Source organism: Mercenaria mercenaria, chromosome 10, assembly GCF_021730395.1.
Source record: "Mercenaria mercenaria strain notata chromosome 10, MADL_Memer_1, whole genome shotgun sequence".
NCBI classification, from domain to species: domain Eukaryota; kingdom Metazoa; phylum Mollusca; class Bivalvia; order Venerida; family Veneridae; genus Mercenaria; species Mercenaria mercenaria.
In genome coordinates, this window is record NC_069370.1 from 17,491,640 (window position 1) to 17,511,769 (window position 20,130).

The 20,130-nt window shown below is 37.1% G+C and overlaps 1 protein-coding gene across 4 annotated transcripts in view; it reads right to left on the reverse strand.

The window, feature by feature from the left end:
• LOC123560925 (E3 ubiquitin-protein ligase CBL-B-like) overlaps positions 1–20,130 on the reverse strand; it is a 51,597-nt gene that overhangs the window by 14,974 nt on the left and 16,493 nt on the right. For 2 of the 4 annotated variants that reach the window (XM_053552352.1, XM_053552351.1), the window contains exons 2-8: positions 19,671–19,817; positions 16,371–16,502; positions 11,709–11,846; positions 10,592–10,811; positions 9,476–9,780; positions 6,328–6,437; positions 534–683 (exon numbers count right to left, since the gene is read on the reverse strand). In XM_053552352.1, the coding sequence (XP_053408327.1) occupies positions 534–683; positions 6,328–6,437; positions 9,476–9,780; positions 10,592–10,811; positions 11,709–11,846; positions 16,371–16,502; positions 19,671–19,817 (1,202 nt within the window). The remainder of the gene's footprint in view (positions 1–533; positions 684–6,327; positions 6,438–9,475; positions 9,781–10,591; positions 10,812–11,708; positions 11,847–16,370; positions 16,503–19,670; positions 19,818–20,130) is intronic. The other 2 variants (XM_053552354.1, XM_053552353.1) reach the window with 1 other exon arrangement.

Here is a 20,130-nt window from a genome sequence, read left to right on the forward strand (position 1 = left end):
AAACCAGAAGTATTTTAATGTTACTACCATCCTTTCACACTTTGAAGTTTATTGTTAGTTACAAACCTTTCATATTTCAAATTTATAGCCCATCCTTTCTTTTTATAAGAAAATTGACCTAACTGTTTGATCTCTGTGACCTTCATCATTGAGCTTTGGGGTCTGAGTCTTAAAGGTGACACGCTATGATAAACGTTTCTGCAAAGTTATATGAAAATCCACATACGCATGGCAAAGATATTCGCCAAAGGCGGCTTGAGGGATGGATGGGAGTTCAAACCCGCAGTCCCTAAAACTGGTTTATAGCAAGTAAGGGACATAACTTATGACAATGATGAAACTAACAGCCTGATAAAAACTAATGTTGCCATTTTATCAAAACCACAGCAAACTAAAACATCTACGTCAAAGCAAAAACATGCAACTATTTCTACCCTTCATGAGCATAAATATCTCGTCTTTCAATATGGCCGACAAGATATTAATGTAACTCAACGGGTCACATGGCCATGCTGCAACACTGTCAAGCTCACCTCCTTGCATGTTTGATGTTTGTGCTTGTGTATGGTCAGAATGATTGACAGCGTGCACACCAGGGGGTGGGGCACTGTATGCCGTCTCCATGCGCTCCTGTTTTGTACCTAGGTTTGGTACCTCGTAGCGAAGTTCTGCATATGATACCCCTAGTCAAGCAAATATAAATGAGCATACACAGAATAAACTGCAGTAAAGGCACACAAGGTGTTCTACAGTATGAGCAGATAGTGACTGAGTGACAAATGAACACATGTTCTACAGTACAGTGTAGATAGTGACTGACAAATGAACACTTACTTTACAGTATAGTTTAGGTAGTGAAGGACAAATGAGCACATGTTCTACAGTGAAGTGTAGATAATATAGGACAAATGAACACATTTTCTACTGTGGAGTATAGCCAGTGACGAATGGACGTATGTGCTACAGTATAATGCGTATAGCAAGTGACAAAATTTAATGAACAAATATTCCACAGTATAGAGTAGATAGTGAGTGACACATGAACTACTGTTCTACCATACCGTGTAGACAAAGAGTAACACACAAATACATGTTCTACACTCATGTAGCCAATGAGTGACAAATGAACATGTATTCTGTAGCATAGTGTAGCCAATGAGTGACAATGAACACATGTTCTACGGTAAAGTATACTAGTAAAGTAGATAGTGAGAGACAAATGAACACTTTCTACAGTATAGTGTAGACAATGACAAATGAACACAAGGCATTGACAACAAAACAGAAGACTGTAACTATTCCACTTTTCTTAATTCTTAAGGCAAATACATTCATTTTTAAATAATGTTCTTGTTTTTTTTTTCCTACGGTTGAAGTTAAAGTCATATGGCGGGAAACTTGGGTTTAACCATTAACCTTTTGCAAGCCAGCTGTATGACTTCCTCGTAAGAAATGAGCCGCGCTATGAGAAAACCAACATAGTGCGTTTGCGACCAACATGGATCCAGACCTGCCTGTGCATCTGCGCAGTCTGGTCAGGATCTATGCTGTTTGTTAACAGTTTCTCTAATTGCAATAGGCTTTGACAGCCAACAGCATGGATCCTGACCAGACTGAGTGGATGCGCAGGCTGGTCTGGATCCATGCTGGTCGCAAATGCACTATATCGGTTTTCACATGGTGTGGCTCAAATATTTGACACTCCTTGTAACTCATTGTAACCTTCAACAGTAATATTCATGATGTAAATAGGAAATTTTCTAGCATAAAATTTGTGCAAAATTTACTCTTGTGGTTAGCTAATCAAATAATGATGATATGACATATGCATGAACAGGATGTGTTGGTAAAAATGGCAGGATGTGTTGGTAAAAATGGCACAAATAAAAAAAAATCCATTAAAACTTCACTTCTCTGACAGAACTTTGCAATTCTGTAATCAAGTTAAATGAAAGTCTAATAGTACATTTACGGTACAGAATTTTTTCCATCTCCTGTTTTGTTTTGTTTAATGCCATGTTGCACTGTTTTAACAGAATCTTAAGCTTACAGACACAAAACAAAAAGGCCCACCCAAAACCTCCACATGAAAAAATTGTCTTGCTGGGTTTAACAAAATAACATCTTGTTAAAAATGATGTCAACCAATCGTGTTTCAAGTTTTCACACTACTAGAACTAGTTACAACTTTCTTCAATAATTGTGTCAGAAAAAATAGAAGCTGGAGACTACTATCTTTGGTCAAATCATCATATCCAATATAAGTCTCACCTTAGGATCATGTTTAGTTTGCCAAATCTTTCTACTACCTGTAAACAAGCTTGTGAATTACAGGTAAGGGTTAGGACCAATTAGCTTAGACGTTAGAGATACAGCCATAGGCTTACTGATTAGTGTTAGGATCCTTGGCTTAGAGATAAAAATAAGGAGCATTGGCTTAGAGAACAGGGCAAAGACCCTGGGCTTAGAGATTATGGTTAAGATCCAGGGTTTACAGGTTAGCAAAGATCTTGGGCATACAGTTTACTGTTAGAATCCTGGGATAAGGTTTAGACTCTTGGACTAATAGGCAGAGTTAGGATCCTTGGTTGATAAGTTAGCTAGAATCTGGGTTAGAGTTAGAACTCTAAACTTATAGGTTACTTTTGATCCTTGTCTAATAGATTTAAGAGTAAGGATCCTGGGCTTAGAGGTTTAACCTGCACTTACAGGTTAGAGTTATGATCCCAGACTTATAGGCTAGTTAGGATCCTGGGTTTATAAGTTACAAGAGTTTGGTCTCTTGGTTTATAGGTAGGTTAGATCCTGGGCTTATTATGTATAAGAGTACAGATCCTGGACTTTCAGCTAAAAGTTAGGATCCTGGGCTTATAGATTAGAATTACGAACCTGGCTTTTCGGTTAGACTTAATCCTGAACTTAGAGGTTGAAGTTAGGCTTGTGCTTATAGGTTCAAGATAGTATCCTAAGCTTAGAGAACCAAGTTAGGCTCCTTTGCTTATAGGTTTGAGTTAGGCTCCTATACTTAAAGGTTAGAGTTAGGATCCTATGCTTATAGGTTAGAGTTAGGCTCAAAGGCTTATAGGTTAGAGTTAGGATCCTATGCTTATAGGTTTGAGTTAGGATCCTATGCTTATAGGTTAGCATTAAGATCCTGGTTTATAGGTTAGAGTTAAGGTCCTGTGCTTATAGGTTATAGAGGTTAGAATTTCACTTCAGACCTTATAGTCATAATCCTTGACTCAGATGAGTAAGATAAGATCCTGGTTTAGAGGTTTCAGTTAGGACTCTGGGTTTATAGGTTAGTTAGAATCTTATCTTGGGTTTGTTGGTTAGAGTTAGAATCCTGATGGTCAATTTTTCTTACAAAATACAAATCTGGGTGGGCAACCACAGAATACAGGTCAAGGTGTGGAACTATAAAAAAAAAAAACAGGTCAGGGCAGGAAACAATGGAAGACAGGTTTGGATCAGAAACCATCATGATTTTTGTTACATAGATATAATGTTTACATGTATTTGAATTAGCTAAGCATGTATATGAATATTTGCAAGTATATCAACTGGCAATTTGCAAATATGAAACCCTTAACCAGCATAAAGTCATTTAATATATTAGCTTGCATAAGAGAAACTGACTGTAGAATAATACCTGCTGACTCTTATGAAAACAATAAAATGTACACATAAATGATGAATGTGCAAAAGGAAATTAAAATACATAAACAAAAAGCCGTTTACAGAGAGGAGATATAAACTAAAAAATAATCTTAACTAAAAGATTGCCAAGAGCTTCTTTATCAAGAAATAGGGAAGTGCAGTGGCACTTAATTGCTGTTTTAAGCAACACTATCATAGTAGAGAAGGTTTTAAATGAAAATATTTAAATACAGTTCAATATTTGTTTTTCAGTGAAAAATATAAGGGAAAAAAATCAGTGCTTAAAGTGAAATACTGTGAAATCATTAATAATCGTGGGTGACCAATTTTCGTGGATTTCGTGGTTAAGTCAATCAATGAAATTAAATGCCAACGAAGACGTAAAATTCTGATTCATTTTATGTTCAAAAGTTGAAATCCACGAATTCACAACCCCACAAAGTTGCCGTTTTGATCATAACAACGAAATCTCATGCCCGTTAAACTAAATGATTTCACAGTAGTAAACTACTGAAACTCAATGATTTTGTAATACGAATCAATAACAATGCAATCTAGCAATTTATTGAAACAAGGTCTGGAAATTTTTTAACTTGTCAAATTTTTTTTATTAAAACAAGAGCTGTCGGAGGACAGCAACGCTCGACTATTTAACAGCCTTGTCGCTTGAATGAATAAGAAAGTCTAAAAAGGGGCATAATTTAGTAAAAAAGTAAAATAGGGTTATGGAACCTGCATAGTGCTTATCAGCTCATGACAGTGGACAAGTGTATGAAGTTTCAATCCATTCCCATTAGTGGGTACTGAGATACCAGCTTACATATAAGAATTTAACCCAAAAACTCCTAAGTTCAAAAAGGGGCATAATTTTGTAAAATGCAAAGTTGAGTTATTGACCCTTTGCACTGCATGTCATATCATGACAGTGAACTAGTGTGTGAAGTTTCAATCCTTTCCCATTAGTGGATACTGAGATACCAGCTTACATACAAAAACTTAACCAAAAATTTCTATGCTGAAAAAGGGGCATAATTTCGTAGAAAAGCAAAATAAAGTTATGGGACCTGCTTTGTGCATGTCAGATCATGACAGTGAACAAGTGTGTGAAGTTTCAATCCATTCCCATTTGTGAGTACTGAGATACCAGCTTACATACAAAACCTTAACCAAGTCGAAAAAGGGGCATAATTTTGTAAAAAAGCAAAATAGAGTTATGGAACCTGTGCAATGTAAGTCAGTTTATCACAGTAAATAAGCGTGTGAAGTTTCAATCCATTCCCACAAGTGGTTACTGAGATACCAGCTTACATACAAAAACTTAACCAAATCGGGACGCGGACGCGGATGCGGACGCCGACGCATGGGCGAGTCCAAAAGCTCTACTATTCTATGAATAGTCGAGCTAAAAATTAAGAACCATAAAAATATAACACCAAAATAGACATGATACTGACTGTAACAGATGGAAGAATGAACATATTGCTATTTTCATTAATTCATTTTCATTCTACCATATTTTCTACAAAAAAAATCAAAAGGTGAACAAAATAATGCATGGGAGAATCAAACTGACACTTGTTTTCTAATCGAGCAAAAATGGCATGTCAAGAGCCCGACAGAGACTTTGAGGAGAGGGGGAATACATGTCCAGAGCCTGACAGAGACTTGGAGGAGAGGGAGAATACATGTCCAGAGCCTGACAGAGACTTGGAGGAGAGAGGGAATACATGTCCAGAACCTGGTAGACAGTTGGATGAGAGGGGAATGCATGTCCAGAGCCTGGTAGACAGTTGGAGGAGAGAGGGAATACATGTCCAGAGCCTGGTAGACAGTTGGATGAGAGGGGAATGCATGTCCAGAGCCTGGTAGACAGTTGGAGGAGAGAGGGAATACATGTCCAGAGCCTGGTAGACAGTTTAGGGAGAGGGGGAGTACATGTCCAGAGCCTGGTAGACAGTTGGAGGAGAGAGGGAATACATGTCCAGTTGGAGGAGAGGGGGAATGTATATGCAGAGTCTGATAGACTGTTTGAGGAGAGGGGAAATACATGTCAAGAGCCTGGTAGACTGTTGGAGGAGAGATGGAATACCTGTCCAGAGCCTGGTAGACAGTTGGAGAATACATGTCCAGAGCCTTGAAGACAGCTGGAGAGGAAGGGAAATTTATGTCCAGAGCCTGGCAGACAGTTAGAGGAGAGGGGAAATACATGTCCAGAGCCTTGTAGACAGTTGGAGGAGAGAGGGAATACATGTCCAGAGCCTGGTAGACAGTTGGAGGAGAGGGGGAATACATGTCCAGAGCCTGGAAGACAGCTGGAGAGGAAGGGGAATGTATGTCCAGAGCCTGGCAGACAGCTGGAGGAGAGGGGGAGTACAAGTCTAGAGCCTGGTAAACAACTGGAGAAGAAGGGAAATACATTTCCACTGCCTGTAAGTTAGCTGGATGAGAGGGGGAATACATGTCCAGACCCTGGTAGACAGTTGAAGGAAAGGGATAACACAAGTGATATGAAGATTTTCTGGTAATGGAATGCTTCTAGCATATCTACAATTTACTCTAGAACCCTTAGCAATTTCCTACTTTCACCATTAATGACAGGTGTACAGTAGCAAGGTCACCAACCAATCGGCTTAATACAATTAACCAATAAGAGATGTTGTTACATACCAGTATCTGATTGTTTCTCTATGGCTTTCTGTTGTTGGACTGGTGGGGAAATCTGTCCAGTATCCTGATTCTGTTTATCTACAAATGCTGGTGTGGGAGGCAACTGACGCCTAAAATAGTTCAAACAAATATAAAATTAGATTTACATCTGGAATTATTTGCTGATGCACTAATATTCAAATAAACAAAGGAGTAAGATGACTTTAAATCACTCCTTAGAGTTCCACACCTCTAACAGAATTGTTATAAGAAATAATTCATCAAGTAACTTTGAATACTGGCCTGAAGATTCTGAGCTAAAGATTTTCGAAATTTTCTATAGAAAACTAGACACATCCACAGTAGCCATTTTTTTTTTTTGTTCTTTTGACAAATTAAGATGGCTTAAAACAATTTAAGTAGAGGGTCTCCAAAGGTAAAATAATTTCAGCAACAGATTATTAGTTTCCGCGGAGACGTCATTTGAAGATTTTTCTATATTTAGTTCTGACCATCGTATTTTTTAACAAATCATAATATCATGAATGCTATTCATAGGTCACCAAAAGAACATTTCTGCGAAATTATTTCAAAATCAGAATAACGGTTTTTGATGAAATTTTTTTTTCAAAGTTCTAACTACATGTACATACACAGAGGCAAACTAGTGGCCACATCTTTTGAAAATTCAGCAAACCACATTCCTGTGAAATTACTTCAAATTTCCTGGAACTGGACAGGGAGTTCCAGTGAATGGAGATTTTAAGTGATCCAATTTCAAGCAAATGAAGTCGAACAGTCACAACAATATGTGCATGTCCACTTCACATTGAAGATACACATAAAATTTCATTTCAACTAGATGGAGACTGTAGGAGTTAAGTACACAGTTTTCTGACATAATTGTAACATTTCAAACCAAGGGCCATAACTCCAGATAATCGAACATAACAGTCCCAAAACATGCATAATATGTCCACTTCATGCTGATAATGAAAACTGAATGAAAACTGCAGGAGCTGAGAACACAAGACTGTGATGGACAGACAGTTCAAACACTATACACCTCCTGGGTCTGACATAGGGCATAAAAAAGACATTTGAAAAAGACTAATCACTTTGATGTTGCAGATGGTATCAAGGCTCTACATTCCCTGGGTGGTAATAAATATTTCTCAAAATTTAAAACAAATTCAGAATATAGGTAACAAAAAATATCAACAAAACAAGAAGTACAATCTCTTCGATATTTCTAAATACACTTTCATGACCTTGACTACAATTATAGGTTGATGTATTTTAAGCATCCAACAACCAAATACTGTCATTAATATCTATAACAAGTTTAAAACCACAACAAGGATAACATATTTATAGCCGAGATAAAAGACTGCTATGTCAATGACCCTTTTAAACCTTTTGTGTTAATCTTGAACAGAACAGATTCTGTGTAGTGCATACCACACTTGTGGAATACTTTTACCAACGTAACCAAGTTTAACTAAAATTTAATCAAGGATAATAAATTTACGTCCCAAATAAGGAAGTGCAATATTTACCCAGTATAGACCCTTCTGCTTCCTCTTGAACTTGACCTTGAAGAAAGGTCAATGCATTCTGTGCACTACATATCTCACTGACATATACTTATACCAAGTCTTGCATGGAATTAGATTAAAAGGCGCAATATTTAAAAACCTTTTTGACCCCCAATGACCTTGACCTTGAAGAAAGGATAACAAATTCTGTGTACTGCATTCAAAAATGTTGCGAGATGTGCCTGTACCAAGTTAAAATCTGAATAGGGGTTACAAAGTTGTAGACTGGACAAGAAACTGTCAAAACGAAGCAATACTATAAGACCCTTTTAGACTCTCTCAACCTCGACCTTGAAAACAGGGGCATGAATTCTGTGTATTGCACACCATAATGTTCGTATATATATATATACATAGACCAAGTCATGGCGTGGACAAGAAAGTGTAAAATTTTATGAAATAGTTTAAGTCTCATGACCTTGCCCTAACAGACAGACTAAAGGAGTTTGCGCACTGCAATCCAAGGACAGGATAAGAGAGTTTTGACACTGCAATCCCATGTTGTGAGAAGTACTTGAGCCAAGTTTTAATAAAATTAGAATACAAAGGTATGTTCCAGACAGGGTGTGCAGAAGCATTCCTACATTTCCTAGAAATGGAAGGACAGGCAGACAAATAGATTACTTTAGGGCTTCTGGCATAATTCAAGGCCATGTACCACTTTTTCCAATTCTAATTTCATTACTTCTAGGTCAGTAAGCAACAATATACCCACAACTATCTCTATCCAGTTACATTTTGGCACTGCATCAAGATCTTCTCTATTCATAGATATCACATTTCAAAATATTTACAAAACTACAGCATACAAATGTAAATATAGTGCAAGTAAATCTAAATGCTTAAATGGGCCCAAGTTACTCACCTAAGGAGGGAACCTGAAATATTTCTATTTGATGAAAACCCCTGCACTTTTAGACAAGATATTGTTACAATTCTCCTAATGTCAACTACTTTATCACTTAGGTGACTGATACCCCCAGATGCTGTTTTGATACAGGGAAAGTAAAGTGTTGCGATACTGACAGTTGACCTTCAATTGTGACCTTAACCTTGGATCTAGTGACCTTGTGGACTCTGCATTTTCATGATACTAGTTTTTATGAAAATCTTCCCAGTGGTTAAGATATAGAAATTTGGACATATAGCTAACAATCTATGAACTGTGACCTTGACATTGACCCTAATGACCTGGGTTATAAGACCTGGAGGAAAATAAATTGATGCCAGTTTTATGAAAATCTTCCCAATAATTTATAACATTATGGAACAGAAACTAATTTAAGCTGTTTGTTTTTCATTTGACTTCTGTGTGAGCTTGATCTTTGAACTTGGTAACCAGGGTCATGTTCTCTGCACATTATCATGATCAGGTAAACAACTGATGTTAGTTTTACAAAAATCATTCTGGCACAAAGAAAAGAAATCATATGAATGTAAACCCCAACAAAATTGAAATCGTCAGATTATTGCCAATTCCTGGGCAAGGCATGAACACAATAGCTCACCTGTGAGCCTTTGACAATATGAGCTACAACATAGCATAACTAGAATAAAGAGTTGTATTTTACCTTGGAAGTTTGGGAGAACTTGTTGGAGACACATTTGGAGAGGGGTTTGGTGAGACTCTCCGTGGTGGAACTGGAGGTGGAAGATCATGTCGGCGTAGGTTTGGCGAATCAAAGGGAGAGTATTTTGTCGACTCTGACTCCTCTCCCTCTTCTTGCTCTGTGTTAGACGGTGTATTACTACTCTGGCTAATATTGCTACAGTCGAGTCTACTAGATGTGAGCCGAGGGTCAAACGGGTCAACAACAACTGATTCTGTCCCTTTAATCTCACAGCGACAAAACGGACACCCCTGACCTTCTGAATCCTGTTGTATTTCAAAATAAACCATGTTAATTGACAAGTTATTTATTTCAAAATGGATTTAAGTTTGTTATTTCTATTTTGTTGGGTTTAACGTTGCACTGACACAATTATAGGTCATATGGCCACTTTCCAGCTTTTGATGGTGGAGGAAGACCCCAGGTGCCCCTCCATGCATATTTCATCACAAGCGGGCACCTGGGTAGAACCATCGAACTTCTGTAAGCCAGCTGGATGGCTTCCTCACATGAAGAAAGCAAAGCCCTGAGTGTGGTTCAAACCCACATCGATGTGGGGCAAGTGATTTTAAGTCAGGGACCTTAACCACTCCGCCTCAATTTGTCTCAATGTCTCATTTGATATTTAAAAGCTGTTAAAATGTGCAAAATGTAGCTGATCGCTTGATACTATGAAATCCCAAAAAAATAACCTTTGATCTATTTGTTTGTCATGTGACGTGGTGTTAGAGAAAACAAGACCCTGGCAATTTTGTCCTTCCAAAAATTTTCAAAAATTTCGGAAGTCCTGCTACTTAAGTTCCACAATTTGAATATACTCAAGTGAAAAGAAAGGCCATGAAATCAGCTTCTTTAACTGCAATTTCATCGCATTTTCACAACAGTATCAGGGATCTATTTCTTGACATAAACACTGCACTTGCCTGAAGTTCTGATATTCTTACTTGATTTCATCAATGCTGTCTGAAATAACACATAACTTATATGCTGCCTCTGTACTTATTTTTCTAAGTTCATATAATTCTAGCAAGCCAGCTTACACATCTTCAATGTGCTTTATTTACAATATATACAAACCTGCCATTGTGTTAGACATGGTGTACACAATAAATGACCACATGGCTCAATTTTGATATCTTTGTCGTTTTCAGCACATATTTTACACAGTTGAAAAGTTGATCCCATCTCGCAGTACAGCTCATACTGCTCCTGTGTTACCTTTATATGATCTTCCTGAGAATCCTGTACCAGATAACTCAGGTCAGGATTGATAGATCTACCATCTGGATACAGGAAACTACAATTCAAAAAGATTTTAACATTTTGAAGTTTGAATTTTTTATTATGTTGGTTTAATGTTCAGGTGCAAAATGAAACTGATGCATTACAGGTTTCTCTACAGTACTCACTAAGTGAATGCTTTAACAGAATGCAGTCACATTACTATCCTGTAAAATTCAACCCTTATGCTCAAATTAACCCTAATCTCATGTGACATCAACCCCCAAATCCTCAAGTTAATGTTTGATTCCCTTCACCCTGTAGCATCTACCACCTAATCCTAAGCTTATACCTAATACTTTACCCCCTGTGACTTCTACCCCCTAATCCTCTACTTATGCCTGATGCTTAACCCCCTGTGACATCAACGCCTACTGAAGTGTCTGCCACCTTTAGGCCATAGTAGGAGGGATGGAGAGTCGGACACAGCAAGGTGACATTTCATTATCGTTCACCTTAAGCATCTGTGAACACAGATTTATAAATTAAATGTGAAAAAAAAATTCAGGTATATGGACATGCAGTAAAATTCTGACAGGACACTGAAAAAATCAAGACTTGATCCTATTCAAAATATAGCAATTTCGAACATTGTTACTCATTTCTTTTTTGAATCTACATGGTACTGTCATCACTTGATTGACGGTATTGGCACTGATTAAGATCTTTGTTTCTGTCCACTTCTTCTTGAAAACTATGAACTATTGCTTTGAAACTATGCAAACCTGTTTAACCACATTCAAGTGATGACAAATACCTCTTTGCTTTTATTTAAAACTCAGAAGAGCTAAATATAGATATTATGTGGATGCACGTCCCCTGAACATTACATAAATAAGTCTGCTGTTCTACTTGCTGGAAAACTAAGTAAGTTTTAAGTAAGAACTTGTTACGTCTTTCTTTGTCTACTTACAATCCTTCTCTCTGTCCATCAAGCAAGGCTTGACACAGTGACTTGTTCTGTGGGATTGTCTGTAAAATTTGCCCATCAGACGTCACATAGCCTATTGCCCACTGCCCTAGTCGTGTACAACTTAATCTAAACACATAGCTGAAATATAGAAAAATGTAAACTAGAGTTGTCACAGGAGTGACGAATTATACCCCCACAATATGGCCTTGTCACAGAACTAAGCCAATGTCAAAGCTGAACTTACTTGACCTTTGACCTACTGACCTCAAAATCAATAGAGGTCATCTGTTGGTCATGAACAAACTCCCTATGAAGTTTCAAGATCCTCGGCCCAAGCGTTCTCAAGTTATTGTCCGAAAAAGGTTTAAATGTTCTGGGTCACTCTGACCTTTGACCTTTGGAACTCAAAATCATTACATGTCATCTGTTGGTCATAACTAACCTCCCTATTAAGTTTCGTGATCCTAGTCCTAAGCGTTCTGAAGTTATAATCTGAAAACAGTTTAAATGTTCCGGGTCACAGTGACCTTGACCTTTGACCTACTAGCCTCAAAGTGGAACGTGATCTGTATTCAATTATGTTACACCTGTGTACAAAAATTTATGATCCTAGACCCAAGCGTTCTCAAGTTATCGTCCAGAAAATGTTTAACTGTTACGAGTCACTGTGACCTTGACCTTTGACCTACTGACCTCAAAGTAGAACTTGACCTGTATTTCATAATGTTACACCTGTGTACTAAAATTTATGATCCTAGGCCCAAGCGTTTTCAAGTTATCATCCGGAAACCATTTAACTGTTCCGAGTCACTGTGACCTTGACCTTTGACCTAAAGACCTCAAAGTCGAAACTGACCTGTATTTTATGATGTTACACCTGTGTACTAAAAATTATTTAAATTGGTCAAACCTTTCAATAGTTATCATCCAGAAACCATGAAAACCAACAGACCGACCGCCAACTTCGTTTTGTGGGGTATAAAAATAAAGCAGCTGAAATAGTGGAATCTAAACACATATCTGAAAAACAATCAAACCTTAACACACAACTGAAAAATAATGGAACCTAAACACATAGCAGTTGAAATATAGTGGAGCCTAAACACATAGCAGCTGAAATATAGTTGAACCTAAACACATAGCAGTTGAAATATAGTGAAACCTAAACACATAGCAGCTGAAATATAGTTGAACCTAAACACATAGCAGTTGAAATATAGTGGAACCTAAACACATATGAAACACAGTAAGACCTAAACACACAGATGAAATATAACAGGATACAACACATTAAACACCCTCGCATTTAGAGGTTTACAATTTATCTTTCAGCATTTCCATTCTGTTTTTTTTTTCCTTGTTACTTTTAGTCATATGTAGGACTTGAACAAACTCGGAATCTATGTTGTCATGAGAGTTTGAACAATAAAACTCGTGAAAACCCATCCAATGATTCATAAAAGTAACTTAATAAAAAGAATTCTCTATCATTTGTTGAAAATATTAATAAGAAAATCTGTCTATAAAACAGGGACCAACCTGCTACAGACTGGTCAACCAATGTCATCTGAATTAAATTACCATTACATAAAAAAAACAATTTCTCTTATCACATTAGGCGAGTACCTAATTATATTGTTTACTTCACTGGTTAACCAGGAAGAAAAACATGAAATTATATTGCCCCTTTTTTGCTTTTTTTCTGTTCCTTACAGTAACTGATGTTCCCGGACATAGGACATTTTGTGGCTTGTAGTTTGTCAATGTGTGATCATACATGTAGGATTGTGTAATTATGTTATTAATGCTGTGTAGATTGACTGTACGTTAAGTATATATGTAGGTCTGCCTATACACAAATATCAGCAATGTGTGTAACTATGTCAGAGATATTAAATTACCAGGTACCTAAAAGAATCAGCAATTTTTAACTGCCAGGGTTTTTCCATATTCTTGACGGTGCTGGAAAAAAAAACTCGTCTTACACCCTGGGGTTAAAGATGACTCCCATGCTGTAATTTATGAACTGAAGTGTAAATTCATACTTCACTGTAGGAAAATACCATTCATTTTATTTTATTTCTACTATTATTTGACGAATACGGCATGCAAGAAAAAGAATATGTCACTGGTAGAAGGTGTGGAATGAAATATCTGGCTCTTGTGTAACTGTTTTTGTTGTAGCTAGGCAGAGCCTCGTTACTGCCTTATAGTTACCTTCAAGTCAGATATTTCAATCTTTACCTTCAAGAAGTGAAAGATTCTTCTTACCCTTGTCCTCAAAGATGATCTTTACCTTTGAGCAACAGGGCTGTCTTGTAACTTGCACAAAGAATATCTAGTTATGTGGAACATTAAATCTTGCAACAAGGTTTACCAAAATCCATTAATGGATAACAAAGCTACAGAACAGACACATACCAAACCATGTGATTTTTTTAGCTCAAAATATAACCTTGAACTATGGGCCTGGGTCTTGTGCAAAATATATCATCTGACTATGGAAAACACTTGTGCAAAATACTTGACAAATGGCAATGTTATACAAACCAGACATTATATGTGAAGGACAGATGATGGAACCCTTTTCACATTCCATTTTTCTTTTGGCCCAATAAAGGAGACATGAATCAGTGGGCAGTACAGAATAGGTAACAACTGTGAACCTGCATTACATATATTCAGGAATTAATTACACAAAATTATAAACAAGAGGACCATGATGGTCCTGAATCGCTCACCTCTTCCCACATGACCCAGTTTTGAGTATGACGTCGTTTTTTCTATTATTTGACATAGTGACCTAGTTTTTGAGCTCATGTGACCCATTTTTGAATTTGACCTAGATATTATCAAGATAAAAATTCTGACTAATTTTCAAGAAGATCCATTGAAAAATATGGTCTCTAGAGAGGTCACAAGGTTTTTCTATTATTTGACCTATTGGCCTAGTTTTCGAAGGTACATGACCCTGTTTTGAATTTTATCTAGATATCATCAAGGTGAACATTCTCACTAATTTTCATGAAGGTCTCATGAAAAATATGGCCTCTAGAGAGGTCACAAGGTTTTTCTATTTTTATACCTACTGGCCTAGTTTTTGACCACACATGACCCAGTTTCGAAACTGACCTAGATATCATTAAGGTGAACATTCAGATCAATTTTCATGAAGATCCATTGAAAAATATGGCCTCTAGATAGGTCAAAAGATTTTAATAATTTTTGACCTACTGACCTAGTTTTTGACCGCAGTTGACCCAGTTTCAAACCTGACCTAGATATCATCAAGATGAACATTCAGACCAACTTTCATACAGATCCCATGAAAAGTATGGCCTCTAGAGAGGTCACAAGGTTTTTTTTATTATTTGACCTACTGACCTAGTTTTTTAATGCACGTGACCCAGTTTCAAACCTGACCTAGATATCATCAAGGTGAACATTCTGACCAATTTTTATGGAGATCCATTCACAAGTATGGCCTCTAGAGAGATCACAAGGTTTTTCTATTTTTAGACCTACTGATCTAGTTTTTGACCGCACATGACCCTGTTTCGAACTTGACCTAGATATCATCAAGATGAACATTCAGACCAACTTTCATACAGATCCCATGAAAAATATGGCCTTTAGAGAGATCACAAGGTTTTTCTATTATTTGACCTACTGACCTAGTTTTTGATGGCACGTGACCCACTTTCGAAACTGATCTAGATATCATCAAGATGAACATTCAGACCAACTTTCATACAGATCCCATGAAAAATATGGCCTCTAGAGAGGTCACAACGTTTTTCTATTATTTGACCTACTGACCTAGTTTTTGATGGCACGTTACCAACTTTCAAACTTGACCTAGATATCATCAAGGTAAACATTCTGACCAATTTTCATGAAGATCTTATGAAATATATGGCCTCTAGAGAGGTCACAAGGTTTTTCTATTTTTAGACCTACTGACCTAGTTTTTCACCGCACGTGACCCAGTTTCGAACTTGATCAAGATGAACATTCAGACCAACTTTCATACAGATCCCATGAAAAATGTGGCCTTTAGAGAGGTCACAACGTTTTTCTATTATTGGATCTACTGACCTAGTTTTTGACGGCACGTGACCCAGTTTCGAACTTGACCTAGATATCATCAAAATGAACATTCAGACCGACTTTCATACAGATCCCATGAAAAATATGGCCTCTAGAGAGGTCACAAGGTTTTTCTATTTTTAGACCTACTGACCTAGTTTTTGATGGCACGTGACCCAGTTTCGAACTTGACCTAGATATCATCAAGGTGAACATTCTGACCAATTTTCATGAAAATCTTATGAAATATATGGCCTCTAGTTAGGTCACAAGGTTTTTCTATTTTTAGACCTACTGACCTAGTTTTTGAAGGCACGTGACCCAGTTTCGAACTCGACCTAGATATCATCAAGATGAACATTCTGACCAACTTTCATAAAGATCCCATGAAAAATGTGACCTCTAGAGTGGCCACAAGCAAAAGTTTACGGACGCACGGACGGACGACGGACACCGCGCGATCACAAAAGCTCACCTTGTCACTTTGTGACAGGTGAGCTAAAAAATTACAATGAAATTTAGATCTTACTACAATCTCCATATGAAAGAACAAATGAGGTCAGTGGTACTCACCTGCCTGGTTTATTGGCATATTTCTGAAGTCTACCTTTGACCTCATCATACGTGAGGAACGCTACATAACCCGGATGAGTGACCGCTAAAACATTCCAGTTCCGCAACAAATTGCACCAAGGTTGGAAAAGCCTGAAATGACCATTTATAATTGTACAGCCTTTTAGTATACTAAAATTGCTTATTTAATTACTTTAGATGTTCGACTGTTATCTTCCATATTTAAATTCTCAATGAAAACAATGGATTATATGACACCTTCCAAGCAACAGACAGGCAACCCTTCAATCAATGTTAGCACCTGTTATGAAAAGCACAATTCAAGCAATGTAAACTAGAGCTATCACTAAAGGTGATGAATGTATCCCCAGCATACACTGACACAGTACATTGCAATTTGACGCACACAAGATTGCATAATTATGTGGACTGTATGTATACAGTATAGTAACAAAAAACAAAGTCCCATAACTATGCAGAATATTTATCTAAAAGAACGTTACATGCACCATGCACAACTAGGGTTGGTACTGATCACTTGTGTGAAGTTTCATTAAATTGTGTGCAAGGGTTCGAAAGATTAGGCACACACAAGATTGCATATGCAGACTGTATGAACATAGTATGTAAACAAGAAACAAAGTCCCATAACTCTGCAACTGTTGTTGTTGAAAGAACCTTACATGACCCATGCACAACTACTGTTGTTACTGATCACTTGTGTGAAGTTTCATTAAACTGTGTCAAGGGGATGAGGAGAGATGGTGCGCACAAGATTGTGTCTACGTATATAGTATAGTAACAAAAGACAAAGTCCCGTAACTCTGTAAATTTTTTTTCTGAAAGAACCTAACATGCCCCACATGCACAACTACTGTTGATACTGATCATTTATGTGAAGTTTCATTAAACTGTGTCAAGGGGATGAGGAGATGGTGCGCACAAGATTGTGTCTACGGACAGACAGATGGACAGACAGACAACCTGAAACCAGTATACCACCCCCACTTACAACGTTGTTGTCGGGGGGTACAATTAAGATATGACACCATCAAAGCAATGTAAACTATGATGTGACACACTCCAAGGAATGTAAGCTATAATATGACATTTCTAAACAATGAATGTGACACTCTATAAGCAATGTAGGCTATGATGTGGCACCCTTCAATTAGTGTACTGTGAAGTGATACCCCTAAAGCCATGTAGGCTATGATGTGGCACCCTTCAATTAGTGTACTGTGAAGTGTTATCCCTAAAGCCATATAGGCTATGATGTGGCACCCTTCAATTAGTGTACTGTGAAATGAAACCCCTAAAGTCATGTAAGCTATGATGTGGCACCCTTCAATTAGTGTACTATGAAGTGATACCCCTAAAGTCATGTAGGCTATCATATGACTCCCGCTATGATGTGACTTTTCAATCAATATAAGCCATACCATTTTAAAATTTAAAAGCACTCAGGCAAATGAAAAGGTTTTAGACAGAAAATGGCCATATAAACTTTGTTAATTTCTGCATTTTTTCTGAGAGATCTTCAAATCTTCCTGTATATAACACCTACTTTTATAGTATAATTATGGTATTGCATGCTTCCTTTAATAAAACCTGGGTTTGATTTTGACCTGATGATCTACTTCCAATGTCTGATGGTACAGGATCTGAGTCAGCACTTAGATACTTCTAAAACAGTGTGTATAATACTATCGCGTTATACCAGTATTTCCTAATTAGAAATGCAGGCTAGAGATCTAATGGGAAGGATTGGCTAATTTTCTATTGCCAATAGCAATCTAATATACAGCTTTAATCAAACATAGCTCCCATTCTTTTTTTTTTTTAATAATACGCACTCTCACTCAGAATCAACGTAATTACCCACACGGGAAACACTTCCAACCCATCCTTTATCATTTTATGCATCATTTTATGCATAAATTTTATACAATCAGAAATTATTCAGTAATAAATCAGGAAGGGCAGCCTTTCTCCATTCATATGTACTTTTAAAATAATAATACAACTTTAATTATTGGGAAAAGATAGAACAAATAGATAAAATTAAACTTGTACAGTATAACAGTTCACTGAAATGGTAAAGATAAAAATAAGGAAGTTAAACTAAATTTGGTATCTGATAAGAAGTGAATTCTTTATGTAAATTTAATATCAAATCTGTGACCAGTAATCTTAAATGTTTTTTCCCCTGAAGTTTCTACTTTATGACTGGCAACATGGTAAATATTGTGACAATGTAGTTTTTCCTGTAAACTAGGATCTCAGTTTGCAATCTGGAACCAGAACTATTAACTGATAATGATTATTCTGAGCATTCTTTTTTCAATTTTAATGAACAATGGCAAAGTAAACTTCTGAAAACAGTCTAAAACTGACCAAGGGCAAAGTAGCCATCTGAGAACAGTCTAAAACTGACCAATGGCAAAGTAACCTTCTGAGAACAGTCTAAAACTGACCAATGGCAAAGTAACCTTCCAAGAACAGTCTAAAACTGACCACTGGCAAAGTAACCTTCCGAGAACAGTCTAAAACTGACCACTGGCAAAGTAACCTTCCGAGAACAGTCTAAAACTGACCAAGGGCAAAGTAACCTTCTGAGAACAGTCTAAAACTGACCAATGGCAAAGTAATATTCTGGTCTAAAACTGACCAATGGCAAAATAACCTTCTGAGAACAGTCTGAACCTGAGCAATGGCAAAACAACCTTCTGAGAACAGTCTAAAACTGACCAATGGCAAAGTAACATTCTGGTCTAAAACTGACCAATGGCAAAGTAACATTCTGAGAACAGTCTAAAACTGACCAATGTCAGATCTGCCTGCTACATCAACAAAGGGTAGCAACAAAAGCCCTATATTATGCAACAACTATAATATATTATTATTATTATTGTTATACCAGATTTATAATAACATAGTTGTTATATAACTATATTGCTATATAAGGGTATATAGACAATGATTTAGTTAATTAGAAGCTGAAAACCTATGGTATATAAACCCTTACATCGTTGAGGGGGAAACTTGTGACATCAATTATTATTCTACTACAGCATTTTCGAATTGTGCTGTGCTTTCCACAGCGGGCCCGGACCACGACCTCCGTGTGGATGGCTTCCGTGAAATCTACAATGATTCAACCAGATGAAATAACAATCTAATGGAACCCTAAACATAATAATTCTGAATGTTTTGATGTTTCTGATCTGATTTCATTATTCACAACAACCAAGAAAATTAGCCCAACAGAAACTTGACAGAATAATAAGCATCTGTTACCTTGAAAACACATCAAACTCGAAGCATGAGATGTAGTCATTGCATGTGAGGTCTATCGTTGACTTCAACGCCATCGCCTCTAGCGGGGAGCTGATACTGTGCACTTCATTCAACGTCTGACGGAATAGCTTCCACGTCACTATTGTTCTGAAAAAAGATAGGAAAAAAATATTATTTCACAGATTGAAGGTCCAAACAGGGCTTTTATCTTCTACTGTAGGAGCTGTTATTTCTTATCCCTTAAAAAATTCTTCCAAATCAACAAGTTTTCCCCTAAATGAACTTGATTTCAGGAATTTTATTCCTATTTGCCAAAATAGCTACTTTCCTAAAAAATAACAGGCCTTGGCCTCTTCCCCTCTTAGTAAACAAGAGGACCATGATGGTCCTGAATCGCTCACCTATCCCCACATGACCCAGTGTTCAACTGAGTATGACATCGTTATTTCTATTATTTGAC